This window comes from Moschus berezovskii, chromosome 5 (assembly GCF_049115385.1).
Source record: "Moschus berezovskii isolate FMDL1 chromosome 5, NW_MosBer_1.0, whole genome shotgun sequence".
Lineage (NCBI taxonomy): Eukaryota > Metazoa > Chordata > Mammalia > Artiodactyla > Moschidae > Moschus > Moschus berezovskii.
In genome coordinates, this window is record NC_142464.1 from 74,104,895 (window position 1) to 74,129,472 (window position 24,578).

Below are 24,578 nucleotides of genomic sequence, written 5' to 3' on the forward strand. Positions count from 1 at the left end.
TCCAGCCCAATGTCTTTACTGCCACTAAGTATTATTTCCATCAAAGGTACTGCAAATAAGGATATCACTCTCTAATTGCACAGTTAATGGGATAAATATGATTTCAAGGACACATTAACTTAGTGAAGATAGCATATTTCTTACTGCTTGGCTACATTAATTATAAGCCAGTGCTTGTAGCCAATTTCTGAAGAATTTTATCTATGCACTAAAACATGACCAAATTGCAGGACTGCTCTTGGAGTGATTTCTCATTTAGTTTGATTTACTGAGTGTATTTTAAAGTACCAAAATTTATATCATTATACCCTTTTGCTATTAAAGGATAGTCTCCTTTAAGTTTCAATCTGTGTTTCTTTTATCATAAAGAAAAATGTGGCTTATGAGGCAGGTATACAGTAATTAAAGAAATAACACCCTGAGATTATACAGGAATGATAAGTTCCAACACTTTCAGTTGATACTCAAAGGGATGGGAATTAAGAATTTAGCCTGGTATTAGCCCTGAAAAATTGCAAAATGTAAGAAGCTTAAGAACAGATCAGCAGTGTCAATAAACCCAATTAGTACCCATCATAAAACCTTATTATGCAAAGAAGCTCACACAAACAGACTGCAGATCACCACAGCTACTGCATTTTTGGACTATTGTATGGGCAAGATGTCTGGACTTTCTCTTTGGAACTAGATGCCTGGCAAGTTTACAAATTAGAAACTGTTACTAAAGATTCAGATTCTAACAGTAAATGATTTAAAATATCTAATCAAAGTACTTAAAATGATTAATAGTTAAAATATGTCAAATACAATTCATTTTGACACAATGTATTGTTTAAAATTCATTACAGCCTTATTAAATATGCAGTAATACTTCCATTTCACAGGTAGGGAACATTTCAGAAGTCATATTAAAAAAAGAGAAAGAAATCCAACATTTGAACTCCAACCTTATGTTTCCTGACACTATGTTCTTTTTGTTGTACCATACATAAAAAACAATCTTTGGAGGTGGGACAGAAATTTCCTTCTATATAGACTAAAAAATAGACTCCAGACATGTGTCATGGGAAGTTATAGGAAGAATTTAGTTCCAGATTGAGAATCAGAGTTTTGAAATTGTCAAAGTCTTCTTTCCATATTTAAAACTGACTCAAACACAAGATGGAAAAATGACAACAATAATAAGCTGAGTGACATGAAATAGATGTTAAGTGCATGGCCTCATAAGTCAAGTAGACCAGGGTACTTGACCTTGAGCAGGTTACTTAATCTCTCTTTGTTTCAGCTGACTTATCTGTAAAACAGTGGCAATTATACAACTTATTTCTTATAAGGATGAAGTGGGATAATACATGTGAAGTTCTTAGAAATAGTTTGGATTTCAAAGAAGATAGCCTGGTATCAGTTCAGTTCAGTCGCTTAGTCGTGTCCGACTCTTTGCGACCCCATGAACCACAGCACGCCAGGCCTCCCTGTCCATCACCAACTCCCAGAGTTCACTCAAACTCATGTCCATTGAGTCAGTGATGCCATCCAGCAATCTCATTCTCTGTCGTCCCCGTCTCCTCCTACCCCCAATCCCTCCTAGCATCAGACTCTTTTCCAGTGAGTCAACTTGTCACATGAGGTGGCCAACGTATTGGAGTTTCAGCTTTAGCATAAGTCCTTCCAATGAACACCCAGGATTGATCTCCTTTTAGTCTGGTATAAATCACCTTCGCAGTAGCATTCTTCCCCAACTCCCCAAATTCAAGAAAAGGGTGGCCTGACAAGAGAATGACACCCATCGGTAAAAGGTCACAAGGTAAAGTGCCAGAGGCAAAGACTAAGTAGGAAGCCACAAGAGAACTATAAAAGAATAAACCACCTGTGCTTTTGGGGTTTTGGATAATAAAGAGGTCATTGAAAGGAAATCACATGGATGCCCCACGAGAGGTCCTGCATTTATCTAACAGCCATACCAATGTCACTAACTGCCAAGAGAGAACCACCTACAGAACCAGCTCAGTAAAAAGACACTTCCTAATCTCCTGGTTCGTCCCACCCTGTGCTCCCCACCTCGTGTCCACATGTCTGTTCTCTATGTCTGGATCTCTATTCCTGCCTTGGAAACAGGTTCATCAGTACCATTTTTCTAGATTCCACATAAATGTGGAATTTATGATATTATGTAAAATATGTGAAAATATGATATTTGTTTTTCTCTTTCTGACTTACTTCACTCTGTATGATCGACTCTAGGTCCATCCACATCTCAACAAATGACCCTATTTCTTTCCTTTTAGTGGTGGGATGGGGAGGGTGGGAGGGACGTCCAAGAGGCAGGGGATGTATGTATGCATATGGCTAATTCACTTCAGAGACTAGCACGATTTGGAGCAATTATATTCTGATAAAAAATAAACACACCTGAAAAATGTTTACCAATAAAAAAGATATTTCCTTCCTTTTTATAATCTCCCTTTTCATTGCCTCAACTCTAGAAAGACCCAGAAAGAGAAGAATAGTCGATCACAGCCCACTAGCCACTATGCAACCCTTACCTGTGACTATGGCTGAGAAGAGGAGAGAAGCTCTAAATGGCACAAAATACTGATATTTAAACTGGACTGGACAGAGCTCTTCGATATTTGAAAGTGAACAGAAGCTACAAGGGGCACCCAAGATATTACATGATATGGGGAAAGAAGATCCATAGAATGAAGTGCTGTTAAGTTTGCTTTTGAATTTCTAAAGCCCTTGTGAGGAAGTCCAAGGGCTTTCTTCTAGCCTCCAAACCCTGCAATGATCGCTCCCTCCCTTACCTCCGCAGTCTCATGCCTAGCAATTCTCCATACACTCTGCCTATAGCAATATTGGTACTGCAGGGCCTCACGTGTCATGCTTCACCTTACAACCCAAACTCATGGAATCCCCCGCAGTCTCTTCCCTATCAGCCCCTGCATCTGGCAATGCTCACTTCACGTTGAGAACAAGGAAAACGACCACCTTCTTCAATGCATCACCAGTATCTCACTGCCCAGAGCATAGGAGGGAAACACTAATTAGTCCATGAATAAACAAATGAGAGGAATCACCGGAAATTAAGTGTAATAACAAGGATTCTGAGCCATAACAGCTCAAACGGTACACAAGGAGAAAGGCGTCGGCGGGGCCAGATGGTAGTGCAATCCCCTAATCCTTACATTCACAAGTGTGCAGTGTGACTGTGTACGTGTATGTATGCCTATGTGACTATATTAAACTAATCACAGTAAACTCTTTTTCTATATAGTATTTATGTATTAAAATATACTGACACATATAGAAAAAGCCATGAGATAATAAGATCTACTATGTTTCAAGTTTGATGTGGAGATGCTTTTATGGAGTTTTGGGGCAGCTGGCTCTAAGGCCCCTCGTGATTTGGTTCTAAGTTGTCTTCTAGTCTCCTCTCCCCCAGATCCTGAACAGCACTCTAGGCTTCAGTCACACTGAACTTTTTAAAGTTTACTAAATTCATCAAGCTCTTCCACTTTGTGCTGAAACACTCATCCTGTTACGTAGCTGGCCAAACTTTGTCCTCCTCTGCTATCTTTTTTTCCTAGAAATCTTCTCAGATATAGACATCCACTACCCATATGCTCACTACTATCATATCAATCCATAAATACTTCAATAAAAACATGACAACACTGTTTTAAGATTGATGATTTTTTCCTTAACTGTCCCCCCACTAAACTGTGAAAAACACGAGGGCAGCACTGCTTATACTTAAGTATTCAGCTCCTGACACTGACAGATACAGAGTGTGTACTTAGCAATCTGGTTGAAAAGACCAAACACAACCCATGCCTTCTAGTAGCTCAGGCTGCAATAAAGAAGAAAGACATACAGAGTTTTGTAATCCAGCATGCAAGTTCATCAAAAGGAGTCAAAGTCATGTTGTGGCGCATGGGGATCAGAAGGATTGACTCTGCTTGGAGTAGCCTAGAAAAACATCAGGGAGGATGAAATTTGAGCTTGGCTTTGAATAAATGAAAGCTCTCCAGTTGGCAAAGCAGGAGGGAAGGCATAACAAGAAGAGGGAAAAACATTTGCAAGGCCACAGAGTTGTTTAAAGATAATGGCAGGTTCTGAGAACAGCGAGAAGTTCAATGCAACTTAAAAAAAAAGCCTGTCTGACAGTCATAATGCCTTACAGCTATTGCCCTCTGCCTTCCCTCCTCACCTCAACTACGCGGCTTAAAAATGTCGCCTCCACTCTTTCTCCATTTCCTCACCTCCCACATGCCTCAACCCACTGCAATCTGGTTGCTTTTACCATGATCAACAAATATGTCTTTGTTCTTCATCTAATGACACAGCTAAATCCTTTTCTTGGCTTTACCATAATTTACGACACTGTTGTTTTCTTCCTACTTTTGTAATGAATGCTCTCTTGCACTGGCAGTAAAAACCACATTCTCCTGGTGTCGTAGTTAACCCTTGGGAAAGTGCCCATGGCACCTCAGACCTTCTGTGTTTGACAGTCATCTACGTGTAATGATTTCTCCTGGAGAATGTGGGGGCATACACTAGTGATGGTGTCTATTATTGCTTGTGGCATATAAATTCTGCAGAATTCTCCCTAAAAGACAGGCCCCACCCTTGTAACCTTGGGAAAGAACACGCAACAACTGCAAGTTTTATTTTAAAAATCACTTCATGTTCAGAAGCCACAGTTGTTTGTTATTTAGTTTATACAAAAGCGTAGGGGAGTAGAAAACAATGCTCTCCCCAGAGGCAGTCATGTGAACTGTGACTGCATGTGTTTAGTTCCTACAACCCTTCTTGCTGCAGAAAAGTAATGGCTGGAGTCAAACCACCTTCATCTGCATTCTTTTCTGTAACTATTACCCCACTCCCTAAATGAGGTTTCACTAAGGGCAAAACCTATGGGTTCATCCCATTACCAAACGAACCATACCTCCTTCAGGACACAGAATCCTACCTGGACAGAAGGCTGTAACTGATACAGATACCTGACTACTGAACATTATTGCATCTGATAAGGAAGGAAAAGCAGTGCTCTCCAATGTTGATTATTAAGGATCAAAGCACAGTCTAGTTGAGAGAAGGGAATGCTCCTCCATTCTGACAGACATCCTTGGTTGCTCCTTCTCAGTCTCCTCCACAGTTTTTTTTAATCCCCCCTGTATTCTAGAGTTTCTGTAAAAGCATGATTACCATATCACTCTAATCTCTTTCCTTGTACAAGTTCATGTATGCCCACGGTTTCAGCTTTCGGATGACTCCTGAGCCATCTGCACTCTAAGCCTTTCTCTTGAGCTTGATCTATGACTGCTACCTAGACATCTCCAAGCAAATCTTTTACAAAGACCCCAACCCAATATGTGCAAATCATATTCATCCCTCATACACAAAAACAAAAGCAAACAAACTTTTCTTCCTATGTTCCATATCTCAATGAATGGTACCATCATCCATCCAATGTTCCCAAACATTTATCCTACATTTCTCCTTCAACCCCTACCTCCAATAGGTCACCAAAGCTTGTCAATTCTATCACATCCTTTAAATATTTTCAGTTTTTGTTGTGTTTTTTCTTATCTTCAGTCTTTCTACCTGACCCAGTCTGCAATCATTTCTTGCCTGGCATACAGAAGCTTTCAAACAAGGTTTTCATTTTCTTGCCTCTAATATAAATTATTAGATTGCAGAAAATCTGACTCTTCACATGCCCTCTATATTACCCCACCCTCAAACACAAAAACAAAAGAAAAGAAAACTTTTCTTCCTATGTTCCATATCCCAATGAATAGTACCATCATCTATCCAATGCCCCCAAGCCTTCAAATCCGTGATGGTTTTTGGCTTCCCTCAGCATAGAGTTGAACGCCTCAACCTGTTAAAAGGCAGACTGTCACGCCCTACACAAGCAATTATGATTCCACAGATCTTAGAATGAACCTGGGAAATAACTTTTAAAATAAATACTTCAACTGATCCCAACACATTTCTAAGAATCTCTTTTTATTTAAATTTATTTGTTTTAATTGGAGGCTAATTACTTTATATTATTGTATTGGTTTTGCCATACATTGACATGAATCTGTATATGAGGAAAATTATTAAAAACTCTAGCTAGGACGGTGCTGAAAATCACGGGCTGACGTTCCCTAAATCTAATTCTCATGCTTCCAAAATATCAATAACTTTACAGTAGTCAAATTCTATATTCTGGCTTTAAAATGAGTACATATTATTAAATGACCTTTGATATACAGTATTTGCCACATTTTTAGCAGTTTTCCTTATTTAGACACATTTCTGATAAGGATTAACACTTTAAATTCAATATCAATTTTCAAACAAATATCAAGACGTAATAATTCTCTAACCTACCTATGATGTTAACTCAGTTCAGTTCACTTCAGTCACCAGGCCTCATCCAACTCTTTGTAACCCCATGGACTAGGCCACCCTGTCCATCACCAGCTCGCAAAGTTTACTCAAACTCATATCCATTGAGTTGGTGATGCCATCCAACCATCTCATCCTCTGTCATTCCCTTCTCCTCCTGCCTTCAATCTTTCCCAGAATCAGGGTCTTTTAAAATGAATCAGTTCTTCGCATCAGGTGGCCAAAGTATTGGAGTTTCACTTTCAACATCAGTCCTTCCAATGAAGATTCAGGACTGATTTCCTTTAGGATGGACTGGTTGGATCTCCTTGCAGTCCAAGAGACTCTAAGACTCTTCTCCAACACCATAGTTAAAAATCTTCAATTCTTCGGCACTCAGTTTTCTTTATAGGCCTACTATCACATCCATATGTGACAACTGGAAAAATCATAGCCTTAACTAGATGGACCTATGTTGGCAAAGTAATATCTCTTTTTCTTAATATGTTGTATAGGTTGGTCATAACATTTCTTCCAAAGAACAAGGGTCTCTTAATTTCATGGCTACAGTCACCATCTGCAGTGATTTTGGAGCCCAAAAAGATAAAGTCTGTCACTATTTCCATTGTTTCCCCATCTATTTGCCATTAAGTGATGGGACCAGATGCCATGATCATAGTTTCCTGAATGCTGAGTTTTAAGCCAACATTTTCACTCTCCTCTTTCCCTTTCATCAAGAGGCTCTTTAGTTCTTCTTCACTTTCTGCCCTAAGAGTGGTGTTATCTGCATATCTGTGGTTACTGATATTTCTCCTGGCAATCTTGATTCCAGCTTGTGCTTCATCCAGTCCAGCATTTCTCATGATATATTCTGCATATAAGTTAAATAAGCAGGGTGACAATATACAGCCTTGACATACTGCTTTCCCGATTTGGAACCAGTCTATTGTTCCATGTCCAGTTCTAACTGTTGCTTCCTGACCTGAATACAGATTTCTCAAGAGGCAGGTCAGGTGGTCTGGTATTCCCATCTCTTTAAGAATTTTCCAGAGTTTTTTATGGTCCACACAGTCAAAGGCTTTGGCATAGTCAATAAAGCAGAAGTAGATGTTTTTCTGGAACTCTCTTGCTTTTTCTATGATCCAATGGATGTTGGCAATTTGATTTCTGGTTCCTCTGCCTTTTCTAAATCCAGTTTGAACATCTGGACGTTCATGGTTCACATATTGCTGAGGCCTGACTTGGAGAAATTTGAGCATGACTTTACTAGTGTGTGAGATGAGTGCGATTGTGGGGTAGTTTGAGCATTCTTTGGCATTCCCTTTCTTTGGGATTGGAATGAAAATGGACATTTTCCAGTCCTGAGGCCACTGCTGGGTTTTCAAAATTTGCTGGCATATTGAGTGCAGCACTTTCACAACATCATCTTTAGGATTTGAAATAGCTCAACTGGAATTCCATCGTCTCCAGTAGCTTTGTTCGTAGTGATGATTCCTAAGGTCCACTTGACTTCACATTGTAGGATGTCTGGTTCTAGGTGAATGATCACACCTTCGTGATTATCTGAGTCGTGAAGATCTTTTTTGTATAGTTCTTCTGTGTATTCTTGCCACCTCTTCTTAATATCTTCTGCTTCTGTTAGGTCCCTACCATTTCTGTCCTTTATCGAGCCCATCTTTGCATGAAATGTTCCCTAGGTATCTCTGATTTTCTTGAAGAGATCTCTAGTTTCCCATTCTATTGTTTTCCTCCATTTCTTTGCATTGATCACTGAGGAAGACTTTCTTATCTCTCCTTGCTGTTCTTTGGAACTCTGAATTCAAATGGGTATATCTTTCCTTTTCTCTTTTGCCTTTTCTTCTCTTCTTTTCACAGCTATTTGTAAGGTCTCCTCAGACAACCATTTTGCCTTTTTCCATTTCTTTTCCTTGGGGATGGTCTTGATCCCTGCCTCCTATACAATGTCACAAACCTCCATCCATAGTTCTTCAGGCACTCTGTCTATCAGATCTAATCCCTAGAATCTATTTGTCATGTCCACTGTATAATCGTAAGAGATTTGATTTAGGTCATGATGTTAACTACTGAACTACGTAATATCCCAATACATTCTGGGGTTTCTAAGAGATAATATACTCTGTGTTTTCATAAGACAGATAATTATTTACCCAAGGGGATTTATATGATCAATAAACCAAAGTTACCACTTACCTTACTTCTCCTTCTTAATGACCTAATGGTAAACTCTAGATCAGGAATCTTGATATGACTTTCAACAAAGTGTCCATTGTTTAAGATCTAACCCTAATACTTATCAGTGCAAGAGATAACCACTTGGGCTGAGGTTCTTAGTCTAGGTTTCAGTGCAATAGTTGGTGGCTATACCACTATGTCTGAAGAATATGCTCACATAGTGAAATAGCCTACTAGAATGGGAAAAGACCTCCTATGCAGACCAAATAAAAAGGGAAAAACCACACACTGAGGAGTTACAAATTGCTTAAATGTGCAATTAGTTACTACCTACTCTGTCAATTAGCTTCTAGTACATTCCCAAGTATACCTTCTTACTCATGAATTTTTTAAAATTTGAATTTTTGTAAAAAAATCTACTTAATTGCAAACACTGTAATTAGAATCTTTAATTATAATTTAGGTCTGCAACTTTCTTTGGGCAATTATGCTAGTTAATGATTCTGAGAGAGCAGAGTGTATGTGTGTGTATGTGTGTGTGTGTGTATGTGCTTGCTCCTTTGGGTCTTAATTCTTTTTGCTAGGCTGCTTTTTTCCTCTCAGGCTAATGTCACAACAAATCTGATCACTGACCTGCACAGGCAGACTTAGGAGTTTAGGTTCTGCTACTGAGTATGCACACTGCATAGAAATAAGAGTATCAGCTAAGTCTCCCAAAGTGAAATTAAATTTATTCTTTACTATTTACCTATTAACAACCTGCTTCTGTAAGATATGAATTAGATACCTCATATCCAGTTTTATTTTTGGGCAGTAATAACATGAGTATCCTGCCCCTCTGTATCATAATAAATTTCTTTATGTTTAGAGTAGCACACATAAGATTCATTTCCTGACCTGGCCATCCATGCTAACATGAATTCAAACTTTTCCTCATTATTTTCCTTGCTTTCCAACAAAAGTAATATCGATTGGAAATCACTCCATGTGAGCAACATGAAGGCCAAATCATTTCTATTTCACATGTGTGGAAATTAAGCTCTGTCTTCTCTAATAGATTTAATATGAGGAAGTATCTGTATCTGTGTTACACATATATACAGATTAAGCAACTTTCATTTTCTTCTCTAGATTTGGACAAATATCAAACAGTAGCTGTTCAGTGATCAAACTATCTCTGGACACTCCCTCAAAATCCTCTTCGTATCCCACACTATGATATACACCTATTATTAGTGAATGATCCTTCAGCTTCAAATTCATCCTCTTTCCCCTTTCTTTGAGACACGGGAGAAGCACTCTGTACACTCTGCTCCTTCATCAGCTCATGTAATGTTAGGCTTTGTCATTAGAGGATACTGCCACGTTTTTAGCAAAGAAAGAGGGCTTTCTTTCCTGGTTCTCTTCCTGGTTTAGCTGCATTGTTATCCTTTGGTTCAGTTTCAAAGGACTGCCATGATGTGAGTTTTCAGCCAGCAGGCACGATACTCCTCTGACCAGCTTCAGCATGTACCTTCATATGTTTCTTCACTGGCTGTTTTTCACCAGTGGCAGGTGTATACTCCTCTAGCCACAGAGTCCTCTCCGGTGAGCTCTAAATCTTGGCCTTGGGGGAAAGGACTCCCTTCCAGGCCTGAGTTCCTTCCTTGTTCATGATGCTTACCCCAGAAGCAGATGCTGCACTTTCTGCATTTGCTAAATCTACATTGCTTAGCGTCTCCTTTTACATTTTTATTTAACCATCTTGTCCGAATTAATAATTCATTTTATTAAATTATCCCTGTTCTAATTACTGTTATGGATTCTTTCCGCTAATTGGATTCTGATGATAGAATATGTGCCCAGTTGATGGTCTCGCAATTATTAGTCTGCCCTCAAGCCAACTATTTGTAGGAATGAGTAAACAAGGTACATAAAGATGGAAATCAAGTAGAAAATTTGACATGACCAAAGAGAAATCTACAGGACTATGTTAGGCTAGGTGATTAGAGGACAATATATGCTAGGAAAAAACATCTAGGGCCTTGAGCAGCTCAAGAGGGTGCAGAGATGTTAAATATATATTTCATTTTAGAGTAATTTATCGTGAATACAAGTACACGTGCTCACATACATACACACATAATCCAAAATACATAAAGAAAACAAAACAATACATGATTTTTTTTTAATTTAAATGTTGCCAACTCAATGTTGCCTACTCAACTCAATTCAACCTATACAGTTTGCACTAAATGAGTTTGCACTAAATGAGTGTATTTTCACATTTAATGTAATGTGTGGCAGTATCCCCTCAAATATGAAAGCTTATCTTTAGCCTATTAATTTTTCTTTTTTAATTCTTGGGCTAAAGTCACTAAAAAGACCAATGTTCTAAACTTAATTCAGATATCAGTTCAGTTCAGTTCAGTTCAGTCGCTCCGACTCTTTGCGACCCCATGAATCACAGCACGCCAGGCCTCCCTGTGCATCACCAACTCCCGGAGTTCACTCAAACTCATGTCCATTGAGTCGGTGAGGCCATCCAGCCATCTCATTCTCTGTCGTCCCCTTCTCCTCCTGCCCACAATCCCTTCCATCATCAGAGTTTTTTCCAGTGAGTCAACTCGTTGCATGAGGTGGCCAAAGTATTGCAGTTTCAGTCCTTCCAATGAACACCCAGGATTGATCTCCTTTAGAATAGACTGGTATGAGAGAGTTTAAATTTGCTCTGTTGTTAATGACAAAGCATTTAACACCAGCTACCAGATTTATTTTTTATTTATTTTGCATATATCTTATTAACATTTATTTCATATTTAAGAATCAAAGAAGCAGACAGGACCACAAACACACAACTGCTAGATGCACGACTGCTTTATTGGGACAGCTTTGCTCAGACACAGTTGTGTCCCAGTTCTGGACACACTGTCCTTAACCTTAAGTGTTCAGCTTCACACGTCAGCATTCCCTGCCCTGGGTTTCAACTTGACATCAGTGGAGTCCTTCTGCAAATCTTTGATTCTTCTAGGACAATTAAAACTCTTTTTCCCATTTTCTTATTTGCCTTTTCCCAGAATTTAGGATTTGTAAAGATATATAAATTTACCATCAAATGCCTGGAAGGAATTCCTACACGGAAACAGTAAATGATGATAGTTTCTTTTTTCAAAAGAAATACAGCTTTACTGAAGTATAATTGACAAAAATTACATAAGATATTTGAAGGAATCATAGCGGTAATTTGATATACATAGTAAAATGACTCCCCCTGTCTAGTTAGGTAACACATCCATCACCTCATATTTATTTATTTGTTTATTTGTTTTTGGCAAGAACATTTAAGCTCTGCGCTTTTGTTGTCATTCAGTTGCTAAGTCTTGTCTAGACTCTTTGCAGCTCCATCAACTGCAGTAAGCCAGGCTTCCCTGTTCTTCACCATTTTCCAGAGTTTTCCCAAACTTATTTCCATTGAGTCAGTGATGCCATCTAACCATCTCAACATCTCTCACCCTCTTATCCTGTTACCCTAATTCTTTCCCAGCATCAGAATCTTTTCTGATGAGTCGGCTCTTTGCATCAGGTGGCCAAAGCATTGGAGCTTCAGCAACAATCTACTCTTTTAGTGAATTTCAATTATTCAATACAGTGTTATCAACTGTAGTCACCATGCTTTACATTAGAGCCTCAGACGTTGTCTTGTAGCTGAAAGTTTATACCTTTTCACCAACCTCTCTTTATTTTCCACACTGACAACCATTTATCTATTCCCTGTGGTATGACTTTTTTATGCCACATGAAAATGATACAATGCAATAGTTGTCTTTCTCTGGTTTATTCACTTAATGCCTTCAAGGTCCATCCATTTTGTCAAATGTGCCAAGATTTTATTCTCCCTGTGTGATATATGTACATATATTAATATATATATCACATCATATTTCCATATCATGGTTATTGGAAAAATGGTGAATAAAACAGGAGTGCAGGGAATTCCCTGGTGATTCAGTGGTTAGGACTCAGTGCTTTTACTGCCAGGGTCTGGGTTCAATCCCTGGACAGGGAACTAAAGGGAATGCTACACAGGGTGGTCAAAAATAAAACAAAACAGAAAAACTAGTGTAGATTTCTCTTGGGGATCCTGTTTTCATTTTGGAAGTATAACAGACATGGATTACTGAATAATACAGTAGTTCCATTTTTAATTTTTTGAGGAACATACATACTGTTTTTTATAGCAATTATACCAATTTATACTTTCAATAATGGTGAACAAAAGTTCCCTTTTTTCCATATCATTAACAACATTTATCTCTCGCCTTTTTAAAAAAAAATTTTGAGGTATAGTTGATGTATATGTTGATGTATATATTTCATTCAAACAACCTAATGATTCACAATTTTGAAGTTTATACTACATTTTAAGTTATCATAAAATACTGTCAATATTTCCTGTGATATGCTATACAACATATCCTGAGAGCTTCATTATTTTACACATTGTAACTTGTATTTCTTAAACTTGTATGCCAATTGAGCTATTTCAAATCTAGAAAGATGATTCTGTGAAAGTGCTGCACTCAATATGCCAGCAAATTTGGAAAACTCAGCAGTGGCCACAAGACTGGAAAAGGTCAGTCTTCATTCCAATCCCAAAGAAAGGCAATGCCAAAAATGCTCAAACTACCACACAATTGCACTCATCTCACATACTAGTAAGGTCATGCTCAAAATTCTCCAAGCCAGGCTTCAGCAATATGTGAACCATGAACTCCCAGATGTTCAAGCTGGTTTTAGAAAAGGCAGAGGCACCAGAGATCAAATTGCCAACATCTGCTGGATCATGGAGAAAGCAAGAGAGTTCCAGAAAAACATCTATTTCTGCTTCATTGACTATGCCTAAGCCTTTGACTGTTTGAATCACAATAAACTGTAGAACATTCTGAAAGAGATGGGAATCCCAGACCACCTGACCTACCTCTTGAGAAACCTATATGCAGGTCAGGAAGCTACAGTTAGAACTGAACATGGAACAACAGACTGGTTCCAAATAGGAAAAGGAGTAAGTCAAGGTTGTATATTGTCACCCTGCTTATTTAAATTATATGCAGAGTACATCATGAGGAACGCTGGGCTGGAAGAAGCATAAGCTGGAATCAAGATTGCCCAGAGAAATATCAATAACCTCAGATATGCAGATGACACTACCCTTACGGCAGAAAGTGAAGAGGAACTCAAAAGCCTCTTGATGAAAGTGAAAGAGGAGAGTGAAAAGTTTGGCTTGAAACTCAACATTCAGAAGACGAAGATCATGGCATCTGGTCCCATCACTTCATGGGAAATAGATGGGGAAACAGTGGAAACAGTGTCAGACTTTGTTTTTTTGGGCTCCAAAATCACTGCAGATGCTGATTGCAGCCAGGAAATTAAAAGACACTTACTTCTTGGAAGGAAAGTTATGACCAACCTAGATAGTATATTAAAAAGCAGAGACATTACTTTGCCAACCAAGGTCCGTCTAGTCAAGGCAATGGTTTTTCCAGTGGTCATGTATGGATGTGAGAGCTGGACTGTGAAGAAAGCTGATCGCCGAAGAATTGATGCTTTTGAACTGTGGTGTTGGAGAAGACTCTTGAGAGTCCCTTGTACTGCAAGGAGATCCAACCAGTCCATTCTAAAGGAGATGGGTCCTGTGTGTTCATTGGAAGGACTGATGCTAAAGCTGAAACTGCAATACTTTGGCCACCTCATGCAACGAGTTGACTCACTGGAAAAGACTCTGATGCCGGGAGGGATTGGGGGCAGGAGGAGAAGGGGACGACAGAGAATGAGATGGCTGGATGGCATCACCGACTCAATGGACATGAGTTTGAGTGAACTCCAAGAGTTGGTGATGGACAGGGAGGCCTGGCGTGCTGTGATTCATAGGGTCACAAAGAGTCGGACACGACTGAGCAACTGAACTGAACTGAACTGAAACTGAACTGTACCCGTATCTTGCCCCTCCTCCCTTCCCTCTCTCCACTGGTTACCACTAGTCTGTTCTCTATATCTCTGAGTCTGCTTTTTTTTGTTATACTCACTAGTTTATTTTATGTTATATATTTCACATATAAGTGGATAAGTGATATCACGCTTAATATATAAGCATATATATAGATAATATCATGTATATCTCTTGTGTTTTTGATGACAGTCATTCTAACAGGTGTGAGGTGATATCTCATTCTGGCTTTGACTTACATTTCCTTGATGATTATTGATGGTGAGTATATTTTCATGTACCTGGTGGTCATTTGCATGTCTTCTTTGAATAAATGTCTATTCAGTTTTTCTTCCTTATTTAAATCAGATTGTGGTTTTTGCTTTGTTTTGCTGTTTTACTATTTAGTTGTGGCAGTTCTTTATATATTTGGGATGCTAACCCCTTATCAGATATATAATTTGCAAATATTTTCTTCCATTCTGTACATTACCTTTCAGACTATTGATTTATTTTGCTGTGTAGAAGGTTTTGGTTTGATACAGTCAGTCCTACTTGTTTATTTTTGCTTTTGTGTCAGGTTTTAAAAAATCATCACCAAGACCAATTTCAAAGGGCTTATTTCTCATATTTTCTTCTATGAGTTTTATGATCTTGGGTATTATAGTCAAGTCTTTGATCCACTTTGAGTTGAAGCTACCAGCTTTCTAAATATTTTGGTAATTCCAAAAAATGGTCAGAACAAAAGGAGGAGAATAAGTTTAATCCATTATCACCACTGGAAAAGAGTCACTTCATACATTTTGCCAAAAATAAATGACTGTCTAAAACCCTCAAGTAGCAAACATTATGTGTCTAGGAAATGTATATATTTTGATATATATATATATATTTATATATATATATAGAGGTAAAATAATTCACTTTGCAAAACGAACAAACAAAATCTTTAACACTGTACTGTTAGCACCAATATTCACTACACAAAATCCACAACATTGAAAACTTTGATATTTTGGGGTCCTATACCATTTGCCTTTCTGTTTTGGCTGGTAATAAAACACCAAAAGTAACCATATAAGAACCGTAATTTATATAATATTCTGCTATTCTTTCAACTGTGCTTGGCACAACTCTGATTCTTTGCACTTGGCTCCACATAGAGGTCAGGTGTTCATTCTCACTGTGTCTCTAATACATGGGCGCATTACTAAGACATGCTGCACAGAAATATTAGCTTTACTGCCAACTAATGTAGAAGTTAAAGGCTTCCCTAGTGACTCAGACGGTAAAGCGTCTGTCTACAATGCAGGAGACCTGGGTTCAATCCCTGGGTCAGGAAGATTCCCTGGAGAAGGAAATGGCAACCCACTCCAGTACTCTTGCCTAGAAAATCCCATGGATGGAGTAGTCTGGTGCAGGCTACTCCATCCATGGGGTTGCAAAGAGTTGGACACGACTGAGAGACTTCTCTTTAACTTAATGTAGAAGTTGAAGTTGGAGGGAAAGCACTTAAAGTTTCACATATTAATTTGAAAGAACTTCAAAGATCTACAGTGTTTAGTATCAATCACCTCCCCAAAACTGATAGCTCGGTTGGTAAAGAATCTGCCTGCAATGCAGGAGACCCTGGTTCGATTCCTGAGTCAGGGAGATCTGCTGGAGAAGGGATAGGCTACCTACTCCAGTATTCTTGGGTTTCCCTTATGGCTCACCTGGTAAAGAATCCACCTGCAATATGGAGATCTGGGTTCAATCCCTGGGTTGGGAAGATCCCCTGGAAAAGGGAACAGCTATCCACTCCAGTATTCTGGCCTAGAGAATTCCATGGACTGTATAGTCCATGGGGTCACAAAGAGTTGGACACGACTAAGTGACTTTCACTTTCACCCATCTTATACTTGACATCTTCAGCCATCCAAGTTCATCAAGTTCTCTGACTATGAGGTCAGAGAAGTGACTCTGGGTGGAAGAAAAATATACTTTTGTGATAAAATTGGCATAACTAATGCCTAAAGGAAAGGTAGGCATGTCCCAATAAGTTGTATAATTATAGGAATGTAAATTGATGCAGTCACTACAGAAAACAGTATGGAGGTTCCTCAAAAAACTAAAAGAGTTGCCATATGATTCAGCCATCCTGCTCATGGAAATATATCTGGAAAAAAATCTACTCTAATTTTAAAAGACACATACACCCCAATGTTCACATCAGCACTATTTAGAATAAACAAAACATTGAAACAACCCATGTATCTGTCAATAGAAAACTGGCTTAAGAAGATGTGACATACACATACACACACACACACACACACACACACACACAATGGGATAGTACTCAGCCACAAAGAAATGAAATATTACCATTTACGTCAACAGGGATAGACCTAGAGGATTTTATCTGAGAAAACTCTGGAAGATAGTGAAGGACAGGGAGGCCTGGTGTGCTGCAATCCATGGGGTTGCAAAAAGTCAGACTAGCATCTGAACAGCAGCAAACACTCCTGATATATAATAGGTACATATAAATCAATCTAATAAAACTAGAATCTTAACACTTGAATTCTACGTAACTGGTCTTTATTTTTCTTTAAAATGAGATCAGGTAGAAGAGGGAGATTGGTCTGTTGGGTTAGAAATCAGTGCACTAGACCAATCATCACTAAATTTTTGGTTGAACGTAAGAATTTTATTAGTTCTTATGCAGCATCTTCTACTGCTACCTGTAGTGCTGTGTTATAGAAATTTTTTGTATAAATAATTTTTCATCCACCTTTCTTGCTGTCAGAGAATGAGAATTAGAGGAGATGCCTTGTCCCAGGCTTTGCCTGGCCATCCTCCATCATGTCATCCTCTCTGTAAGTCAGATAGAAAGACAAATACTGTACCATATCACTTATATGTGGAAACTAAGCAATAATACAAATGCATGTATATACAAAACAGAAACAGACTCACAGACATAGAAAACAAACTTAAGGTTACCAAAGGGAAGGTGGGGGAAGGATAATTTAGGCATATATGATTAACAGAGGTGGGGAAAGGATAAATGAAGAATATAGGATTAACAGATAAAAACTACTATACATGCCATGGATAAGCAATGAGGGTTTACTGTATAGCCCAGGGAACTGTATTCAATATCTTATAATAACCTATAATGGAAAATAATCTGAAAACAAAGTAACTGAATTATTAGTCTATACACCTGAAACTAATACAATATTGTAAATCAACTGTAGTATATTTCAAAAAACCTGGCCAATCTTGTTTACGAGCATCTGCAAGAAAGGAAAACCTTTAGTTTTAAACCCATGTTTATCGAGATGGAAAACATCCATGCTTGTCATCCTTCCCCATGGGATATCAGATAAAAGGAAGAAACCAGGGAGGATGACATGATGGAGGATGGCCAGGCAAAGCCTGGGACAAGGGCATCTCCTCTAATTCTCATTCTCTGACAGCAAGAAAGGTGGATGAAAAATTATTTATACAAAAAATTTCTATAATACAGCACTACAGGTAGCAGTAGAAGATGCTGCATAAGAACTAATAAAATTCTTACGTTCAACCAAGAATTTAGTGATGATTGGTCTAGTGCACTGATTTCTAACCCAACAGACCAATCTTCCTCTTCTACCTGATCTCATTTTAAAGAAAAATAAAGACCAGTTCCATAGAATTCAAGTGTTAAGATTCTAGTTTTATTAGATTGATTTATAACTTATTATAAATCAGGAGTGTTTGCTGCTGTTCAGATGCTAGTCTGACTTTTTGCAACCCCATGGATTGCAGCATACCAGGCCTCCCTGTCCTTCACTATCTTCCAGAGTTTTCTCAGATTCATGTCCATTGAGTTGGTGATGCTATCTAACCATCTCATCCTCTGCTACCTGTATTGTATTTATTGATATGACCAGTATGACTAGAAATCCACCTTATTCAATGCCAGTAGAAGGTTTCCATTTGTAACACTGATCATGACCACAACCTGTAAGAAGCAGTTATCTATGAAACTGTACAGATGTATGGAAGTCAAGCTGGGACTTTAATCTTAGAAAATGCTTCTCAGTAGTATCATTATTTTATCTAAACAATTGTTTGCCATACTGTAGCTGGGTAGAAAGCTTTGAAAATAATATAAAATATAAAGAGTTAATCTGACCACTTAAGTTAGAATGGTACCCCATTCTACAAGCAGATTAACAACCTCAACTTTCCATGTATTTGGGCAGACTAAACAGGCATGGGGCTTCCCTGGTTACTCAGATGGTAAAGAATCCGCCTGCAATGTGGGAAATCTGGGTTTGATCCCTGCGTTGAGAAGATCCCCTGGAGGAGAGCATGGCAACCCACTTTAGTATTCTTGCCTGGTGAATCCCCATGGACAGAGGAGCCTGGCAGGTTACAGTCCATGGGGTTGCAAATAATCAGACATGACTGAGTGACTAAGCACAGCAAACAGGCAAAACAGGCATGAGACATGTAACCTTTAACACTAAAAATATGTGTTTATTTTGAATTATCTCCCACACTTCCCATTATATGAAGTAAAAATACTATGAAAAACTTACCATGTCTGTATCTGAGACAGGGCCAAAACTGGTCACATAGATGTTAGTGAAGACTTCGGTAATACTGTCTGGTATGAGAAAAAGAGATTGAATATAGATATTATATTATGAGAACCAGAGGCGAGAGAAGGGGTCAAGAACATGGCATTGTGAGAAGTTCTGTGATAAGTGGGAATATTGCTGTTTGCTTTCTTTTTAACATTCACAACCAACAAATATAGCTATGCAGCTTAATTATTCCCTAGGGTCTCACAGTCCTAAATGCTAAATGCCCAGAAAAATTATGACATTCTTAATGGAAACTATACCTGACTAGAGCCTTTTGTTTTGAGCTCAGAATGGTTTCTCAGGAATTATCTTAAATGTACCAGTATAGAAAATAAAATACACTTACTATCCTTACTGTTTGATGCAGTCCTATAATTGATCATTAAACCAAATATTTCAGATAGCATTCCATGATGGCAGAGATTTAGTCTGTAGACTGTAAACTACTGTATCTTCTCAATAATTCACAAACACATTGCTAATTACTATAAATAAACATACTTCATGTTAATATAAAAAGGTTTATCATTCAGTGACACAAAAAAGCAAATAACGTTCATTAATCACAAGGATTACTTCCAAAACAGATTGCTTTTAAATGTATTTAAGAATGCCTGAACTGCTAAAATTAAATTGAATTAGATTTGGAAGTTATATAACTTATAGAGTGTAGCATAATTAACTGGATTGCTCTGCTAAACAGGTGATTTAGATTTTTTATTTTTAAATAAGCCAAATGGTGATGGGGGAAAGCTCAAAGTAAAAAATTAAAAATAGAGCCCTTTCAATATTCTTATAAGAAAAAAATAACATCATTAATTTCTACCATCATGAACTTAATGCCTCAACTGCTAAGTGAAAAATGTGTAATTCTACACAAACAATATCATGAAATATTTTAACATTATGCTGAACATTAATTCACAACCATAAGACAGCAAACTAAGTTTAGGGTATAGTAACTACTAAAGCAAAAGTAAAAGAATTTTGAAATAACAGAATAGGCTGAATGTTTACTCTTCAAAGGTCTTAAGATATAATAAACTGCATCACAAATCTGTGAGATAGAGTCTCTGCTATCATCCCAATACATTTGAACACTGACACATGGAAAGTTAAGGAAACGTGCCTCAAGACCCACACTCTGTAGAGTAGACATAGTCAGGTTTTAGGACCTATGTAATCTGGCTCCTGAGCACGCACGGTAAACAAAGTATTGGATCTCAGTCAAGAATTAATTTAAAACTGTTTTCTTATTAATGACATATTCTACTCTCCACAATACTCTGTGCCAAATCATAGTATGCTGTTCCAAATAAATATATTCACTCAACTTTGTTATTTTATATACTATTTTATTCCAAAAAAATGGTATTCATGAAATTTTGTTTTGAAACTCATCTATAAAGTTAATTCTCAGCTGCCACCTGCCCCCAAATATCTGTACAGGGTCTGTTCCACAGCTATACAATTTGTGCAGTCACATAGGTCTCTGTGCTCAGAAGAGCCCTGTGCCTGGGCTAATGTTCTCTTTCCACTTTCCTGAAATTCTTAATTATTTTCTGAATAAAGCACCCTACATTTTCATCCTGGCCTGGGACTCACAACTTATATAGCTGGTCCTGGGTCTGACTTATATATGTTTTTTCCTCTTACTCATACCAAATCAATCATACTCTCACATTTACTCAAACAACTGAATAAAATTTTAGTCATTACAGATATTGACTTAAAATGTTTCAGAGGAGAGAAATTAAAATGTCAAGATAGTCTTCACCCAAATATAGGCAAATGGAAGTATTCTCCTCAGTCTGGAGTTGTTAAGTTAGAAAAGAATTATGATAAAAATACATGAAAATATTCACGCTAAGAATATGAAAGAATACCCACTTACACACCATGTGACAAGTAAAAAGTAGGGTAGAATATGGTCATCCTAATGAATGCAATGAGGTACCAACTAAGAATCTAAAGAGAAAAAAGTAAGATTATCCTCAAAGCTCTAAGCAGTAAGAGAAACACCTCAAGACACAGAACACAGGTATGCAAAGTTACCCTGAAGAAAATGATTTCAAAGTTCATTGACTTCATAAACACAGTTAAAGAACGTATGCATTGCAAGGGATATTCTCCTGTTATGCATATTCGAAAAAAGTAGAGGAAAATAAAGTGTCCCGAAAACTAGAGATTAGTTTTCAAAGGCAACTTACACCCCTGTGAAGAAATGAGTTATGCAGTCACTGCTGCTAAGAAATCCAGTAATCTGAGGTATGGAATAGTAACTGAAGTTAGAGACCTGGGAGCCATCAGTAAAATAAAAAATGCATGCAGTGACCAGCTTGGAGAGAGGGAAGTTCTACAAGAGGAAAAGGCTGGATTGATTTTATACACTCTTTGAGAAGCTTGATTGTGAAGAAGGGGACTCTAGCAGCACGGGAAGGTGGGGGTAGTGGAGAGACAGTTTTTTGCTTGCTGGTTTAAGGTAGAAGATGTTTAAGTATCTGCCAATGCAGACAAAAGGGACTAAGGGAGCAGCTGAATTTTTAGGAGACGAGATCAATAAGAGAGAAATATTCCTGAGTAAGCATGTAATGCATTCATTAAAAAGGCTCACAATATATACACAGAGGGAAGGAGGAGGGACTATCCTTAATTACGTCAAGTGAGAAGAGTGTTGAAATAAATGGAAGTAGGTTTTCAGGTCTAGTGGCAGTAAAGTTCCTGGAGAGGAGAGAAATTCTGAGTTACATGCAAAATATCTGTTCCATCACTTTTACTAAAATAAATGACGATTTCAAGTCAAAAGTTTGATATTTTAAATAATTACATTAACAACATTTACAATAGTATACATCCATAGAAGACCAATGGAGCATCTGCTGCCAGCCCTTTGTCCATATCCCCTTGACAATCATGATTCCTCGCCACGCTGGGATGTGCTGCTGCAAGCTCCTGTGATTCTCTCCTTGAGGGCTTTTCCTGGCTGCACAAGGTGGAAAGGAATTGCAGAAAAGTCTGTGCTCCTGGGAACAGCCATCAACAAATGACTGATGAGTTGGAGGAAATGTAACTCAACTTTATCTCCCTTTCAATGGACACAACTCTCAGGCATGCTCTACACCATTTCCCAGATGACCTCCATGGAATGAAACCCCAACTATACTCAGCAGTAACCTGCTCGTGATTGTACCCTGCTTTGGCTGTCCTCCCTTTATCATTTTGTCCTTTTTCAACTAGTGTCTGTTGATATCACTTCCCAAATGATTGTGTATCAAATATTCACTTACTCTAAGAAGAAAAGATAATAATAATTAAGGACTTGGGAAAGATATTAGTTATATTGAAAGTGAAAGTGAAGTAGCTCAGTCGTGTCCGACTCTTTGCGACCCCATGGACTGTATCCTACCAGGCTCCTCCCTCCATGGGATTCTCTAGGCAAGAATACTGGAATGGGTTGCCATTTCCTTCTCCAGGGGATCTTCCCACCCCAGAGATTGAACCCAGGTCTCCCGCAGTGCAGGCAGACACTTTAACCTCTGAGCCACCAGGGAAGCCCTTTAGTTATATTAAAAGATATTAATTAATTGGAGCTAATCATCCAAACTCGTTGCATGAGGTGGCCAAAGTATGCGACGAGTTTGGATGATTAGCTCCAATTAATTAATATCTTTTAATATAACTAAAGGGCTTCCATGGTGCTGGGAGGGATTGGGGGTGGGAGGAGACAGGGACGAGAGAGAATGAGATGGCTGGATGGCATCATCGACTCGATGAACTTGAATTTGAGTGAACTCCGGGAGTTGGTGATGGACAGGGAGGCCTGGCGTGCTGTGATTCATGGGGTCGCAAAGAATTGGACACGACTGAGCAACTGAACTGAACTGAATCATCCAAACAACAAGCTCTACTGTCTTTACCCCTGTAATTTTGATATTAAGTAGTATGTGAGCTCACAATATGAAGAATAAAATCAAACTGTAGATGACATCTCTTCAGAAAGATCAAGATGCTAATAATTTTGCTCACCATGCAGCACAAATAGACTGTCATGCACATATTTTAAGACAAGTTAGTCATTGCTGTGTTTTGCTTTACTCTCAGCAACAACAAAGACATTGTACTTCCTGGGATTATTCCCAAAACACCTACATGTGCCATTTGTCATCAGTCAAGTTTGTTCAAGCTAACAAATACTTTCTAAGTTATTTTTGTTTACATGGCACTTAGTGTTCCTATTAAAAGTTGGAAACTTTAAATCTGATAATATTATTTGTTACCATTCTACCACAAAAGAACTGCTGCTCCTTACCCAAAATCTTCCTCCCAGTAGACATTCAACACATGTTTGATAAATACAGTGCCCATAAAGTCAGAAAGAGTTAAGAAGAATAATAAAATCAGTATGAACTGTGTTATCATACAATCACTTTTCACGGTAGTTCTGTTTTGGTCTTTGATTCCTTGTGATGATTTGGAAACACAAAACATAAACATATATTGAATACATGAAATTTCTTCTCAGTATGAGATTCCTGATGCTTTTAAATTTTTGAATTTCTATATATTCTGTTTGTTCTTCTAGTTTTGTCTTTTATTTTTTATTTTTATCTTTTATATTTATCTTTTATTTTTCCTCTTAATGAAAATACATTGATTTAAAAGTATAGCCCATCTGGGGATCCCAAACAAGAATCAAAGGCTTCCCTGGTGGCTCAGATGGTAAAGAATCTGCCTGCAATATGGGAGACCTGGGTTCGATCCCCGTGTCAGGAAGATCCCCTAGAGAAGGGTATGGCTACCCACTCCAGTATTCTTGCCTGGAGAATTCCAAGGACAAAGAAGCTTGGAGGGCTACAGTCCATGAGATTGCAAAGTCAGACATGACTGAGCATCTAACACTAGCACACTTAAACAAGATCAAGTTGTCTGTATGTTTATGGACAGAATATAAAGTCCTCAAAGGATAAACTAAACATACCCCATCATGACAGTCACTGATTATGGGTTTCAAATCAATCTGATTTTGATATCACTGGAGAGTTTATCTATCCTCAACAGGATCTGGGACTGTTCTGGTCCTTAGAACCATTGGCAGGTAGAATATTTGTCTCTCTCTTTGAAATGTCTTCCTTCAATATGTAATGCTTCAGTTTACTCTCATGAGGAAGCTGAAGACATTCTTCTCTCCCCAAAGCACTAGTAAAGGAAATCAAACAAAAAAAAAGGAAGAGGAGAATGAATACACATTGATTCTCATGGATTTAGTGGGACCGTTTGGTTCGATTAACAAATAGCTACTCAGGGCTTACTAAGTGCAGTCCAGAGACATCCCCTGCCTGACAGACAAGGGAGAGAATATTTCCAAAGGGAGGCAGTTAGTGGTACCAGGAGCAATTTATGTTCCTCGAGGTAAT

General features: G+C 38.2%; 1 protein-coding gene across 3 annotated transcripts in view; it reads right to left on the minus strand.

Annotated features, from left to right (window-relative positions):
• The window catches only part of GABRA2 (gamma-aminobutyric acid type A receptor subunit alpha2), a 156,681-nt gene that overhangs the window by 78,039 nt on the left and 54,064 nt on the right, over positions 1-24,578 (minus strand). For all 3 annotated transcript variants that reach the window (XM_088836046.1, XM_088836045.1, XM_088836047.1), the window contains one exon: positions 19,117-19,184. In XM_088836046.1, coding sequence (XP_088692172.1) covers positions 19,117-19,184 — 68 coding nt within the window. The remainder of the gene's footprint in view (positions 1-19,116; positions 19,185-24,578) is intronic.